At 57.3% G+C, this 15360-nt stretch overlaps 1 protein-coding gene across 1 annotated transcript; it reads right to left on the bottom strand.

Moving 5' to 3' along the window:
- Positions 1-1330: 1330 nt before the first annotated feature.
- On the bottom strand, positions 1331-9923 carry KCNE1 (potassium voltage-gated channel subfamily E regulatory subunit 1). Its single transcript, XM_081138635.1, has 2 exons — positions 9809-9923; positions 1331-4060 (listed from the first exon to the last, which is right to left on the bottom strand). The coding sequence occupies exon 2, from the start codon at positions 4009-4011 to the stop codon at positions 3622-3624; it is 390 nt and encodes a 129-aa protein (XP_080994761.1). The 5' UTR covers positions 4012-4060; positions 9809-9923; the 3' UTR covers positions 1331-3621.
- Positions 9924-15360: the final 5437 nt, after the last annotated feature.

The following is a 15360-nucleotide window of genomic DNA, read 5'->3' as shown; positions in this document are numbered from 1 at the left end:
TCTCTGGGTTTTCCCCAGAGCAGGCGCATTCTCCAGGCTTCGTGCCGCCCTCAGGCCTTTCGTGGCCAAGTTAGCCCTGAGCTCCTCCCTAGTCCTGGGGGAGCCTTCCTGGCCTGGGAGTGAGCCCAGCCCCAGCTCGCCTCCTGCAGTGTGTCTTTGAAACTAAGACAGGAGCCGGTTTCGGGGGCTCATCTAGTGTGAGGGGGGGGTGAGCGGGCCAGGGCTGTGGGGGAGAGGGACCCAGCCCTGCTCACTGTGCAGGAGCCGTAGACCAGCAACAACCCTCCCCACTGCCCCTCCCTGTGACAGGGTCTGAAGGGGACACTCAGCTTGCTTTACCCCAACTTGCTGAGTCTCTTAAGCATCTCGGTGTAGATTTTTCATTTCATACAAGGTGAGAGCCCCTGCTGCCCTGTTCTCTCCCCACCTGGCTCTGCAAGGTCCTGGGAAGGCATGAACTGACTCCACTCAGTTACCACTGGGTCCTTCTGTCACCAAGCCCGGGAGGCCCCGCGGTGACTGTGCTTGCAGGGTAGTCCTGTCTGTGGGCTGGGCTGCCCGGCATCGTCTGCACTGTGGCAGGGGTGGAAGGTGCTAAGGGGACGGGTGTTAAAAGTGGTTACAGAATCCATGTTGTGTCCTTGGAGCAGATGGGAGGGAGGAGCCCCTCCTGCCGCAGCCAGAGTCCTGCTCCAGGGACTAACAGACTAATGAGCCACGTGGACCTCCTGTGTCCAGTGCTGGTGTGGCAGGTTGGGCCAGCCCCATAGCCTCAAGTGGGACTCTGTCCCTCACCAGTGTGGTGAGGAGGAAGGGTCAGAAACTTGGAGGCCTTCTGCAGTCACCCAGGGGTGCTCACGGGCCTGGGACTGAAGGGGGATTCGGTCTGGCTGAGAGATGGAGTTCCAAGAGCTGGAAGGGATAGTTGAGTTATCGCTAGAAATGGGATAAGCAGGTTCCATCACAAAAGAAGGGGTGGGGGTCCCAGCAACGTCCTGAGAATTCCGAGTGTCCTGCTTGGAGGAGGGGCCTGGGACACACCTCCAGAGACTGTTTCTCTCTTCCTAGGCTTCCATCCTGCCCTGTCTCGCTGAACTTGACAAGTAATTATAAGTTTAGTCTCCTGAGAGTGTAAAAGCTCCCCTGGGAACCTCACCCAGCCCCAAGCAAGCACCCACCAGGCTCCAGGAGGTGCTGGAGCTGAGAAATGTCCTCAACGTGACCACCAGGGGGCAGCCGCACCCAGAGCTCCTTCCTCATCTGGAGACAGGCTGACCGCCCAGAGCCCCGGTATCCCAGTGATATTCAGAGAACACACACCAGTCATGATTAGAGACTTTAATTTTCTAAAAAGACCATATTAATACCTCAAAAGGCACATTGCCCTATCCACTGACCACGTGAAATGCTGCGTACAAAATATTAACTGAGATTGTTTTTAAGGAGCTCAGGACAGTAGCTGGGCACGGCATGCAGCCGCGTCTGCTAACCCAGATTTAAAATGCGGTGACAGGCATCTGAAAGCGTGTGGCTGGGTGAGATGTGAGGCCCTGGGGGGTGAGCTGAGCGCTGGCCGCTCAAGGATGGAGAAGACTAGAGCTCATGGCCTCTCCCTCTGCGGAAAGGTCCAGGAGTCCCGGGGGGGAGTGAACTGTGATAAGGAGCCAGTTCCACGCCAGGAACATCAAGGTCAGTGTGACTCACACAGGGCCATGTGCACCCAGGTCCCCCCCATACCCAAGCTCCTGCCCGCCTTTCCTTCAATATGGGTGAGACAGGTCTGTCTGAAGCCAGGGACCACACGGGGGCTATGAGATGCCAGCAGTAGTGGGCTTTCAGGGCCCATGAACCCCCAGGGTGGTAGGCAAAATGTATGAATATTTGGGGGGATCATTAGCTTTCATTACATTTTCAAAGGACTCTGTGACCCCAAGAATCACCCACCTTAAGGACTGTGTCATCCAAGCCAGGGCTCTGCCCAGAGATGTCCCAGCTAGAGCTCCCAGCACTGCTGGCGGCCCCCGTCTGTGCAGGAAACCAGACGGGAGCCCACGGACAGAGCTGTCCACGTGAGGATGGCCAGCGGTGCTCCGTGTTGCTTTTATGTTCTGTGCAGGCCGTGAACGATTATGTTTTAATTAAATATTCCACCCTCTTCAGGTGAGCGTGCAGGTGTCACAGAGCGCGGGCGCCGCCCATGGCCGCTGGGGAAGGAGGCTGAAGCCCCGGGACACGGGTGCTGGACTCGGGTCGGGCGTGCTAACGAGGCTTCCTTCTGCCGCATGAGGAGGGTTCCAGGCACCTGCACCCAGCCCCCTTCCCGTCTCTTGTCTGCGAGGGGAGCGTGGGGCCTCTGTCTTGTGAGGGGAAGGAGGGCAGGGAGGAAAGCATCTGTCTGGGGGGGAAGGGTTAGAGACGCCGTGCGAGTTTCCCGTGGCTGCCGTAAGAGAGGAGCCCAACTGATGTGGCCTAAAACCACAGAAACTCGTCTCCCAGTTCTGGAGGCCAGAAGTTGAAGTCAAGGTGTCACGGGTCATGCGTCCTCTGTGGCCTGCAGGGGAGACCCCCTCCTCGCCTCTGCCAGCCGCTGGCCGTGGCCCTCACCCTGCCTTCCTTGGCTTGTGGCTGCGTCACTCCGCTCTCCACCTCTGTGGCCACGTAGGGTTCTCCACAAGTATCCGTGTCCAACTCTCCCTCTTCTTCGAAGGACGTCAGTCATACTGGATTAGGGCCTACCCCAGTGACCTCATCTTACCTGGGTGACATCTGCAAAGACCCTGTTTCCAAATAAGGACAAATGTGCAGGTACCAGGGCCTTGAACAAATCTTCTGGGAGGACATGATTCACCCACAGTGGGCACATAAGCTCAAGAGGCCCTGCCACCTCGGTCCTGTGTGTTGCCGCTTGCCCATGCCCCCCCCCGGGCTCGTGGGGTAGTGGAGGTGCCCGCCCTCCTGCCGTGATAACGGAGCACCTTCCTCTGTATACATTCTGAAGCGGGAGTTTTCTCTTCTGCATCTTAGTCCCACAAGGTAGGTTTGTTAGTTAGAATATTGATTCTGCTGCTGTAACATAAACCAAAATAACAGTGGCTTCAGGAAGATTGTAGTTAGTCAGTCTCCTTCCTATAAAGTCTGAGCTGGAGAGTGTCCAGAAAGGTCGAGGGACCCTGCCCCGTGGCATTGCCGAGGGACCCAGACTTTGCCACCTGCCCATTTCCGGAGTGAAAGCTAGCTCACCACCCCACCCATGTCCCAGCCACTGGGAAGCGGGAGAGGGAAGCCGAGGACACATCCCTTCCTTTTTAAGAATCGCTCAGAAACTGCCCTCGTCACTCCCACCGGCCAGAACTTTAACACGTGACCTTGCTAGCTGCAAGGGAGTCTGGGAAACACAGCTCTTATCCTCAGAGGCCACAATCTCAGGGGACAGATCCAAGGGAGCAGCCGACAGCCTATGATAGAAAGAGTGTGATTTTAGAGAAATAGTGTTGCTAATCCACCCCTCACCCCTTATAACAGCAAAAAGTTGTGTCCAGACAATACAGAGTATAAGAGAGCACAGGGTTAGAAACATCCGACTTTCCCGCAGCCTCTGTCCAGTTTTAACCCGTCGTGGGGTCATGATGAATGCTTCGTCTCGGGGAGGTACGCGTTGGGTCGCTCCACGGCCAGCTGGTTTTCAATGACGTAGCAGGCCCTGTAGCTCTCCAGAACCCGGGCCTGCAGGTAGGCCTTGTCTTTCTCCTGCCAGGTGTCCGACTCGATGTACACGTTGAAGGGGTCGTGGGAGTGCTCGAGCTTCTTGGAGCGGATGTAACTCAGCATGATGCCCAGCGTGAAGAAGCCAAAGAAGCCGAGCACCATGAGGATGTAGAGGGCCTCCATCTCGCCGTTACTGCTGCCGGGCACCCTGCGGGCCAGGCTGGACGAGTTGCCGCCCAGCTGAATGGACTCCTGCCACAGACTGGTCAGGAGGGGCGTCGCGGCCGTAGTGTTAGAAGGGCTCATCCTGGACTTCAAGGTCCCACCGCGGGAGTGAACCTCCTGGGCCAACTCTCTGAAAGTAAAGAGCAACCAGAAATCAGAAACCCAAACCCACACATCACACACACAAAGGCACACAACTTTCAAAACCTCAGGTGAGAGGGGGCCTCCACGCCCCAGTCCAGGCCATGTGCCACCTCAGGTTGGCACAGTAGCCTTTCTTGATTGATGGATTGATAAATTGATTCCTTTTTATTTCCATTCACCAGCTCCACCCCCACCTCCACGAGCGACCACCAGAATGAGCGCCTTTAATTTACACATCACATTGTATGTGCGCAGTTTGGTTCCTGTGCTAAGGACCCAATTGTGTCCCTCCCCCCAATTCATATGAAGCCCTTGCCCTCACAGTGACTGCACCTGGAGCCAGGCTCGTTAGGAGGTAATTAAGGGTAAATGAGGCCCTAAGGGTGGGCCCTGGCCCCTTAGGACTGTCTTCAGGAGACTAGGAAGCCTGATCTATCTTTCCCTGCCACTTGAGGACACCCTGAGAAGGTGGCCACCTGCAGGCCAGGAAGCGAGCTCTCGCCAGAAACCAAGGCCTGTGGAGCCTTATCTTGGGCTTTCCAGCCTCCAACACTGTGAGAAAACAAATGCTGTTGTTAAGTCCAGCCCACGGTGTTTTGCAGGCAGCCTGAGCGACCAACAACACGTTATATAAATGGTATTGGGTTACACATCCCCTCCCCTTGTTTCCTCCTCAGCACCGTGGCCTCCCGGCCCACGCACACTCTACGTGGCCGCATTCCTTTCCTTCCCACTGGGCTCGGTGCCCATGCGGGCGCCCACTGCTCCTCTGGGCCCCTCCCCCCGAGCTGGGCCCCGCTGGGCCCCTGACTCCACAGAGGGGTGACACCAGCCTCACGGACCTGGGCAATCTCACACTGCACACAGCTGGTGCCTGGGGTTTATACAGCAGGTCAGACCGAGGTGCTGCCGGGCACCCAGAAGGAAATCCCCCCGGGAACTCATCTGAGTGGAAAACCTACCCTACCACAAGGCAGCCCTGGGCATGGTCTGTGAGATTTCCTGTGGAGCTCCCTTCTCGGGGGCACTGTTCCAGCTCACGCTGTGCTTGCCCCCCTCTGCCCCTCCCCCCACGAATGGCGCCCAGGAGCCATGTGGAAGGTGGGCGCAGCTTTGAAAACCTGCCAGGCCAACATTCTCGCCCTGCTCGGAGGCAGGGTGCTCAACCTTCAGCGTCCCTTTGAACAGATGCAGCCATGGCTCCACCCCTGGAGTGTCTGATCCAGGAGGCCTGTGGCCCGAGAATGTGCATTTCCGACAAGTTCCACCTGCGGCCGACACCGCTGGTCCGGGTGGGGGGACCCCACTCGGTGACTTATCAGAATCACCTGGCGCTTTAAAAAACGACTACTGCCTGGATCCTGCCTCCAAAGGTTGGGCTGTCCCGTCAGGGTGCCGTCTGGCACTGGGACTTCTAAAGGCTCCCCAGGGGGCCCTAACTTGTGCCAAGATGGAGAACTGCTGGGCTCGGTGTGGCGGGGACCTTAGGAAACTGACCAATCGTCTTTGGAGCTGCAGGGCACTGGGAACATTTTTATAGGAAGAGGAACGTGATTTCACAGCATGATTTTCCAATCTCATTTGTTTTTCGGATTTTCTCTCTGGCCTTACATGTCCCTGATGCGATCGGAAGAGAAACTGCCGGGAGAAAGTCTCACGTCTCCGCTCTATCCTCAGCTGGCCCCATCCTAACTCACGTCGGCGTCTTAAACTATGAGGAGCCTGTCTGTCAGAACTTTATGCCGGACCAGAGAAGTTAAGTTAATTAATCGCCCTTCAAATAACAACTCCGAAATGCTAAAGAAAAACCTGTTTCTTACTTTGCGCTTAATTTACTGCACGGCTTTTGCTAACCGCCTCTGCGCCCCCCAAGGCTCCCATGTTGGGTCACGTGGCGTTTTTGTTTAATGAGTCTGAAAATGAGCTTGGCAACATCCTCTAATAGCGCGGTTTTAATGACACAGATCTCAATCTGCATCTCAGCTGGGGGCGTACGTCCCAGTCCCCAAGTTCACTTCCATTTTAATGACAGAACAGTGCCCAGTGGCCGTGGTTTTACACCTGGACTCAGATGAACCTGGAGAGCGACAGATCCCACAACCTCAACGTACAGAAAACTGGGCTCCACAGGGGTGAGCGGACTCACCCAAGGTCATGACTCTTATCAAAAACACAGCTACATCTTAAACATTTAGCACAGAAAAAGCAGTTCTCGTGTCTTTGCTGAGACGAATGGATTCTCTACTTAGGCTCAAAGGACCTGAGGAACCGGCCACTTGTATGGAGTAAAACTCCGTCTAACTCAGTGGGGACAGTCTCCTGACTGACCCCTCCCCACTGGGGGAAACCACAGCTTTTGGCACCTTGTACAGTGAACAGGGGGGCTGGGGAGCGGGAGCAGCAGGAACAGAGGCCCCAACTCCAGACACAACCAGCCTGAGGCTCAGCCTGTGCTGCACATTCTCAGGGCCTAGCCCCGGAGCTGCTGGAATCACCCAGGACTCGGGGCTCTGGCTGCTGGGCCGAGCTGACAGCTCCGCGCGGAGACCAGCTAGGCTCCAGGACCGGGCTCTGGGAAGCCCGGCTGCGTCTCTGGGACGTCAGCTGCCCTGGCACTCAGCAGCCCTCTCCTTCCCCCACGCGTTCCAGTTGTTTCTATCAGCACTGATAGCCCGGGAGCTTTCAGGTCCGACTTCCCAGCACTGCCCTCTCCATTCCTTCCTAAGCACTTGCTGGACAGGCCAGGCTGCTGTGGCTGCCTCCGTCCCAGCTTTGTTCTGAGAGGGACAGGTCCCCGGCTCAGTGGGGGAGGGGGAGTCAGGCTCATCGCTCAGGGACCTGAGATCCAGCCCAGCTCAGTCCAGGTGCCCCCCTGGGCCTCAGCATGCTCATCTGGGCAGGATGGGAACAGCGTTCCTGTCATTCTCAGCAGCATTCCTTCAGCGTTTTCTTGAAGGAGCGTCAGGTCTTGAAACCATCACTAGGCCTGATCTGTCTCGGGAAGCAGACTGAGGGCAGAACAGTTGTGGATAAGTCTAATTTAGGTGACTAGGATCTTATAGCGTCAAGAATTGTATGAGCCAATTTTCCTTAGAAGCAGCTGTCAACTGTTTGCATCAGGGGCCCCCCAACCCTTCCAGGCGGTCGGCCGGCTTTGTCTTGGTCTTCCCACCTGACCCTCCACGTCACTAAGGTGGCCTGGGTCTCAAGGGTTCAGGATGACACCTGCGCAGAGGCTCAGCATCCGACCGTCCCCCCGGATCTGAAAAGGGCTTTTCCGCCGCCTCCCCGCTGGGCGTGGGGCATGGCTCCTGAGTCCGGCCCGTCATAGGTCCAGGAGCTTCCCAGGCCTGTCCATGGGTGACGGAGAGGGGACTTGGGGCGTGAAGGGTGGAAACGGGAAGCAGCGAGCTGGTGAGAGGGACCCGGTCACACTCAACACGGAAAAAAGACGAGCATTTGAGCACCTGGCACTGAGAATGGGCGATCGTAAGATTCCCAGGCTCTGGGGGCAGCTGAAGTCACGTGGACGGCAGACAGACGGACTCTCACCTCAGCAAGTTAAATGCACCCGGGGGCCTCTGTTTCTGAAAACTGGCACTAATGGGCTCCGCCCTGAGTGCGCCACGGGGTCTGCGAGGCGGGGAACAAGCCCGGCTTTCCCATCTCTGCTTCGCCGCTCCCTCTGCGAGATGTTGACACCCGTATTTGTCTCAAAATTCCCCTGGGCTTTCGGAAGCCTGCCCCATGCCCACCTGTGTGAACCCCATCCTGACATCCCCGGCCCTCTGACCCCCCACAGCACCCGGCCCATCAGCTCACATTCTAACTTGGACTGTAAGGATTTGCTTCCAGCTCAGCACGGTCCCAACTCCAGCACCCAGAACGCTGCAATCAGGGTTTGCCGAATTCAGTGACAACTGAAACGTGAGGGCAAATAACAGATGAAGTGTAATACACTCTGGGAAGAAATCGGCAGGAACCAAATGAAAACCTCTATCAGTGTAGCATGTTTTCATCTAATAAAATTTAAACTATTTTAATTTACATTATTTATGTATTTGTCTTGTATATTAAAATGTGTATGATTAGTCCTAGCCAGTCTGGCTCAGTGGTTAGAGCGTCGGCCCATGGAACGAAGGGTCCCGGGTTCAATTCCTGGTCAAGGGCATGTCGTACCTCTGTTGCAGGTTTGATTTGATCCCTGGCCCCAGCCAGGGCCAGTGCAGGACGCAACCAGTCGATGTGTCTCTATCACATCGATATTTCTCTCTCCCTCCCTTCCACCTCTTTCTGAAAAGCAGTGGAAAAAATATCCTCAGCTGGGGATTAAAAACAAAAACAAAGTGTGGGATTAGTATCACTATGTATGTGCCTGCAGCCCACCGTATTCCTGCAGAGGTCTAAGACAGTCAGCAGTTGTTAATAATGCAGCATGGTTTCCATTCCGCGCCCCACTCCCCGGGCCCACGCTGGCTGTTTTCCACGGTACTCACCACCTGCTAAAATAATACAGTTTTCTTGTTCCTGGCCTTAGCTATTCATTGTTTGTCTTCCCACCAAGGTGTTGGCTTTCGAGGGCAGGGATCTTTGCCTGTGTTGTTCCCCAGGTAGCCTGGAGGCTAGAACAGTGCCTGGCCGTGGTAGGTGCACAGTGAATATTCACAGGTCAGGAGCAGGTCAAGAATGCACGAATGAATTACGTCCCACTTGCTACCAGAGCCCGAGCCACACAGAAACCGGCTCCCAGCTCTCCCCGTGGGGCCTGCGACGTAGGCGCTGGGTCTCTCTGATGTATGCAGAGTGCACGTTTGTTTTAAAACAATCCACGTTCTAATTACCTCTAATTACCTGTCAAACGCAAGACAACCTGAACGCTCTGGAAACTCAGAGCCTTCCCCAGCCCCGTCCCCAGCTCACCTCTGCTGAGCAGCAAGACGCAGACCGGTGGCAACAGCAAGTTCCTGTCCCGTTATCAGAAATCCAGAGGCCAGAGTCAGGGCCTTTCTGGCAACTGGACATCACCTGCAGTAACAGCTGTGTGGCCACACTGAGCTCCCACCACCTGGCTGTGACCACAACCCACGGGCCAGGCCCTTCATGAATGGAGCTGGGAGCCTCTTCCTGACCTAACGGTGGCCTCAGGATAGTCTGTGTCTCATGCTGAGCCAGGAGGACCCCGGTGGACCTGGCCGCCCAGGAGGAGTCCCTGTGCAGGGGGCTGCCCCTCAGCCAATTTTCTTCTAGAAGTAGCACATCTCCCCCGATTACGGGAAGAAATCAAGATCAGACACCAGTGATGCTCACGGAGTCCCACTCCTTCCCCCGGGGGAGCTGCCAAGGCCCCAGATCCTTCCTGGTCAAATTAATTAATCAATCAATTAATTAAAAATAAAAATGCCCTTTGAGGCCGGCGCGTCCTGCTGGAGCTGAAAGGCTCTGGAGCCAGGTGGGGAGGGAACTGCGGGCGGTCTCAGTTTTCTTTGGATGCTTTTAGGTCGTCTCCAAATTTCCTACAAGAACATCTGTCACTTAATAATGACAGGAAGGCGCTGTCGCTGCCGGTGGCGACAGGCGTCCTGCGCGGCGCCCCGTGGGCGCGGAGTCTCCCCGGGGGCCGCGCGCTCCCTGCCCGGGGCGCGCCCTGGTCCGGCGGCGCCCTCGGGGCCCCAAGGGTCGCCCGCCTGGGGCACCCGCGCGGGCGAGGGGCCCGGGGCAGGAGCCCTCGACTTACCAGGCTGCCGGGTCTGGGGCGCGAGGGCGCAGAGCGGGCGCGCGGCGGGTCCGTGCGCGCCGAGCGCGGGGCACAGGCGGCGGAGCCCACGCTGCGCGCTCCCGGCCCCCTGCGCGGCGGGCGGGGCCTCCCCAGCCCGCGGGCGCCCCGCCCCGTCCCCCGCCCCCCGCGCGTCCCGGAGACCCCGGGCCAGCCCCGCCCGTCCCGCATCCTGCCTCCCCGCCAAGCGCTTTGGATCTCGGAGGGTAGGCTCAGGGCCCGAAAAAAGTCCATATTACAACTGCCTGCCAGCCAGCGAGCCAGACAGACAGACAGACAGACGTACCTTCGCGCGGGTGTTCGAGGTTGGCAGGCTGGAAGCTGCTGTTGCTAAGGGAGAGGCCAAGCGCTGGGACAAACGCCCCTGCGGACAGCCCCATACATCAGCTTCACGTCGGCTCAAAACCCAGCCCACTGCCCTTGGCCTCGCCGCACCCCAGCCGTGGTGGTTGCGCACCTACTGGCGTCTATTGAGCACCTCGGAGTGGGTGTCGGCCCTCAACCGGGCTGCAGCTGTGCGCCAGGCTGGCCGGGTCCCAGGGCGCAGGAGGCAGTCGCTGGGGCCCCCCAGACCGTGGCACGTGCGCTCCAATGTGCTTGGGGTCGTGGGAACTGCCCTCAGGGCCCAGAGGGGCAAACTGTGCAATGGCCCAGCCACCTGGGCCTGGGCAAATTCCCCAGCAGGTGCCCGGCTTAGTGAGCGAGAGTGAAAACATGGGGTGAGGGCCAGGGGTGCAGGGGCCAGCGGAGGACGGCGCCTGACCTAGAGCGAGAAGCAGCGCCCCGGAGCCCGGCGTCCTTCCCCGCCCCTCACTTCTCCTCAGGCCTCAGCGGAGGGGTCCACCGTGTGTGGAATCCTAGGACCCTTAGCCTGGCTGGCACCCCTGCAGAATGGGTGCTGGACAGTCTGAAAACGCCCACAGCCTTGCCGTGCAATCCATTCTGGGGACAGGATCTGAACCGTGGGAAAGCCTTACCCATGGAAAAAGTTCTTGGTGGCTTTACTTACATAACCAGAATCTAAATGTCCCAAACTAGAAACGGTTAAATTGTGGTTCCCATGACAGAGCACTACGGAGGCAGTGGGATGTTACCGCGATCATTAGGCGGCGCGTGGGGATACTTTGTAGCAAGGCGAGGGTTCCCGGTGTTATGCCGCTGAGGGAAGGTGCAAGGCCCGCACTGTGCGCGCAGGCCGCTGAGCGTTACTTCAGGATGCAGGACGCACACCACCCGGTCAGTAGGCCTGTTCGTGGTGGGCATACGAGACACCTGTTTTCCTGTTCATGCAATTCCGCTTTCCTTCTTTTTGCAATAACTCTATGTGCTTTAATAGTTAGGAAAAAATTAAGTTCACTGGAAAATTCCCCTTCTCATGTATCTTTTGCTCATGTATCTTTCCAAAGGACTCCGCCAAGAGGGGAAAATAGACTAAAGCAAAGTGTTTGCCCTTTTCGGAATAAGCTCAGCCCTTTTAGTGACAGCTCTGCGGCCAGGTAAGCGTGCGTGGCGTGCAGGGCCCCAGGCCAGCTGCGGAGGTCACCACGGCCGGTCAGCGGGCGGAACAAGGCCTGCCCACCCGTCAGGCTCTGTGAGGACCGTGCGGGCGTGTTTTCCGAAGGAGAGGTGTAGGTGGGCGGTGGAGCTCTGCTTCTCTCTGTTTCTCTTCCTGGTCCCTCCATCCCCCACGGGCTGAATTGTGTTATGATTCCTCTTTGCGATGAGGAGACCCGGCTGCGGGCGAGAGTGTTTCGTTACCCTCGGTGGGCTTCCCCTTCCCCTCGCACTCTCCCCTCTTCCCATCCCTGGAGTGTGTTTGATCTTCAATAATTGTAACAACAGAGCCACAGCCGGGGGTCATCTCTCTCTCTCTCTGACCCCTCCACCTCCCCCACTCTTCTTAATCCCTTCGCTGGGAGCTGTCCCCTGGGAGAAGGGGGCAAACAGGTCCCCCTGCTCCTCCCAGCGGGTTTATCTTTATCTTCTGTGAGCTCCCACCTCAGTGCGGGGAAACCTCACATCTCAAGGGTTCCAGAAATTCGATTCACCTTTGGCACAGCAGCAAGGGGCAGGAGCTGAGGGTGCCGGCCTCTAACCACAGAATTGCAAACTAGACAGTAGACCGCAGGCCCCCCCCGCCCCCCCCACAAAGGACACGGAGCAGGCCCCGCTTACTGCATGTCCCGCCTGGTCCGGCAGGAGTCGAGTTTGTCACTTCTGTTCCAGGCCCCTCCCTTCCAGGCCCTGCTTTCCCAGAGCCCCTCATCTGGACCTGGCCCTTAGGTTTGCACCATGAGGAACGCATTTCCTCCTCTAATTGCTTTGTCCCTGATACCTTGTTGTGTGGCAAGTGCTCTTTGCTCCTGTTGGACGTGTCTTCTGTTTATCCTTTTAGACAGTGGTTCAGTTTCTCAGGATTCCTCTTTGAATCTGAGAAAAGCTATAGCCCCCCCTGGCTCCCCCCTGGCTCCCCCCTGCCCCCAGTGCACGCACTTTATCTGTGACTCAGGAGTCCCCGGGCCCCTGGATGTGCGAAGTGACTCGTGGTTGCTGCGTTAGGAACTGTTGATTTAAGGCAGGGACGTGTCTTTTCCACGAAACACATTCAACTCCACAGCGTCGATTCTGTGGGACTCTACTGGGTTCCCTGCTCACCAAAGGACACGCGTGTTGCCCGACCGGTGGACAGCAGGACTGCCATTAAAGTAGTCGCCCAAGCTGCCTCTGCCCAAGTCTGGGGATGTTGGCACTAAATCTCGGCACCTTCAGGTCACCCAAGGAGCCGGGTGCAGCTGGACCCACTGCTCAGGCATCCCAGCTGCCCTCGCGCCTGACAAACAACCGCAACCTTCAGCTTGTTACGGGGAGAACACAAATCCAGTGGAGAAATTTTCCCAAAGGAACAGCAGCCTTGCCTTCCCGCTCCCCCCCCCCTTCTGTTCTGGCGGAGGCTGTGCTGATAGGAACCCGATAAGCGCGTTACCATCTGGAATGCTATTCACGGGGGAAGGGACACAGCGTTGGACATTTGAATACAAATACCCCTCTGTGCTTTCAACCCCATTGGTGCAGTTTACCCAGACCTACGCATAACCCTCTTAAGCGCCTGCCGTGGATTTAAAGCCACAGAGGGAGCAGCGTGCCGGGGCTCGTCCCCGGAGCGGGAGATGCGGGAGATTAGCATCGCTCCCGTCCTGCCCCTGCGACATGACTTCGGTGCACCTCCAGTTCCTGATAGGAGAGCGCTGTTGTGGCCGGAGTCCCCGCAAGGGAAGGACGCTGGCAAGCCGAGTCCGAAACCGGCACAGACAGCCTTCCCGGGAGTGAGCATGAAGGTCACTTTCTGGAACCGTGTCACGGTTTCTGCGTTTCCGCGAGCAGGACCTCGGGCCCGGGTGAATGTGGCTGTGGCAGGCCTCCCCCGAGGAACGAACGACTGAGTGAAGAAATCAGGGGGGTGTCCGGGGTGACTCCAAGGAGGGGGAGAGGAAACATACACAAGGGAAATTTTTAGAAAAACAAATTCCAAAATAGCCTTACGTGCAAAATTTGTCCACAGTGACAAGGTGAACCTCTCTCTTCAGATTGATCCCACGTAATGTCCTAATCTGCACTCAGGCCTCTTTCCTTAGGGTTTTTCTCAATAAGTAAATGTCTTCTGTGATGATGCGTCAGTCCGACTCAGTATTTCCTGTGCGGGGGGGTGTAGGGCACCCAATCGAGTGCATGCCCAAGCTCGCCCCATCCCCGCCACCAACGCCCCAAAGACTTTCTGGGAGAAGCGATCTTCTCTCCCTGCTGGGGACAGCTGTGCAGGTCCCAACGCACCCGGGGTCACCTTTGACCAAGGCCCCCCCCCCCGCCCCCAGGGTTCTCAGGACCATTCTTTCACTTCTGGAACCCCCCACCAGAGGCCAGCGTTTTCCAGGAATCTACGAGTTTCCCGGCTGATCTCTTGGGCTGACGGGAGCCTCTTCACCTGTCTTGCGCGGTCCATGGTTCCCGCCTTCCTTTTCTCTCTCACATGTTGGTTCTCCTGCGAGCTGGCCCGGCTCTGTGACTGATTTGTCTTCCCTTTTTTTAAAAAACAATATATATATATTTTTTATTGATTTTAGAGAGAGAAGGGAGAGGTAGAGAGAGAGAGAAACAGCAGTCAGCTGCCTCCTGTTCGCCCCCTGCTGGGGGTGGAGCCCACAACCCGGGCATGTGCCCTGATGGGGAATCGAACCGGTGACCTCCTGGTGCATGGAATGACCCTCAGTCCACCGAGCACACCGGCCGGGCTGGTTTGTCTTTCTGTTTGTCTTTTTTTGACCCTCGAGGAGCCTTGCACATAGTAAGGGATTTGTAGATTATTTCTTTTCCTTTTTTTTTTTTTTTTTAAATATATCTTTATTGATTTCAGAGAGAGGAAAGGAGAGGGAGAGACAGAGATAGAAACATCAATGATGAGAGTCACTGATCGGCTAGCCCACAACCCAGGCATGTGCCCTGACCGGGAATCGAACCCTGATCGCCTGGATCCTAGGTTGACGCTCAACCGTTGAGCCACGCCCGGCCGGGCAGATTATTTCTTGATTGGATAACTGGTTACCCACCTTTCCGTGATTGGGGGGACACCCCTTTCTGGACCAGTCGTAGACCAGCCCTGGTGGTGCCTGAGCGTGAGGGAGCCTCAGTGAACATTTGTTGAGTTGAATTGGACTGTTGGAGCCGGACGTTGACCTGGAAAGGTCAGTAGGAGGGAGACGTGTGAACGACAGCGTATAAATGAAAACCCGTTGTCGGGACAGCGGCTCAGACCGTCACTCCTCTGGTTGTTTTGGGGAATTACGAAATGCCCGCGGTATCGGTTACACTGAACACCTGGGTGAGGGGATCGTCCTTCAGATGCCACCAGCGTCCAGTGCTCTGTTTCCCTCGGCAGCCGAAGTGCCCTGGAAACTAACGTGGGGCCCGGGCTCCCCGATAACCACGGTTCCCTCACCCCACGCGGGGCACCTGGGCTCTGCGTTTCCGTTGTCGGCGCGAGGGATTAAATAGCTGCGTTAAACCCCGTGCAACGGGCGGTGCAGCGCGACTGTGCAGGGAGGAGCGTCCTGACCAGACGGCCGGGGGCCCACGCTGGGACCCACCCTTCAGCTCCCGAGGCGAAGCGGCGGCAGATAAGGTATAAAAATAGAAAGCTCGGGGGAGCTGTCTGGCTCCACGGACACGGCACAAGCGCTGCCGGACGCCTGACCCGCTGGGCGCTCTGTCCAACGTCAGCAGGGAGCTTGGCTCCTGCGGGGCAAACCCACGGCGCCAACATACAAGTTGGCAGGCGGGACCCAAGCACCCCGCTTGGAGCTGGGGAACTGGGCGAGCCCTGGAAGGAAGAACCCATGGCTTTTCACTGCCCAGACCAACATTTTAGAAGAATGAGCGTCTAGGACTGCGGAGCTGGAGACCCGGTCACCAGCTGAAAGCTGCCTCGTCACACCCTGGCCTAGTGATGGCACGGGTGTCCC

The sequence above is a fragment of the Miniopterus schreibersii genome, assembly GCF_964146895.1.
Source record: "Miniopterus schreibersii genome assembly, chromosome: 5".
Classification (NCBI taxonomy): domain Eukaryota; kingdom Metazoa; phylum Chordata; class Mammalia; order Chiroptera; family Miniopteridae; genus Miniopterus; species Miniopterus schreibersii.
This window is presented reverse-complemented; position numbering and strand designations above follow the sequence as displayed.

Bases quoted from the DNA above. Each gene is read 5' to 3' on its own strand.
- KCNE1 (XM_081138635.1), bottom strand. From the start codon at position 4,011: ATGAGCCCTTCTAACACTACGGCCGCGACGCCCCTCCTGACCAGTCTG.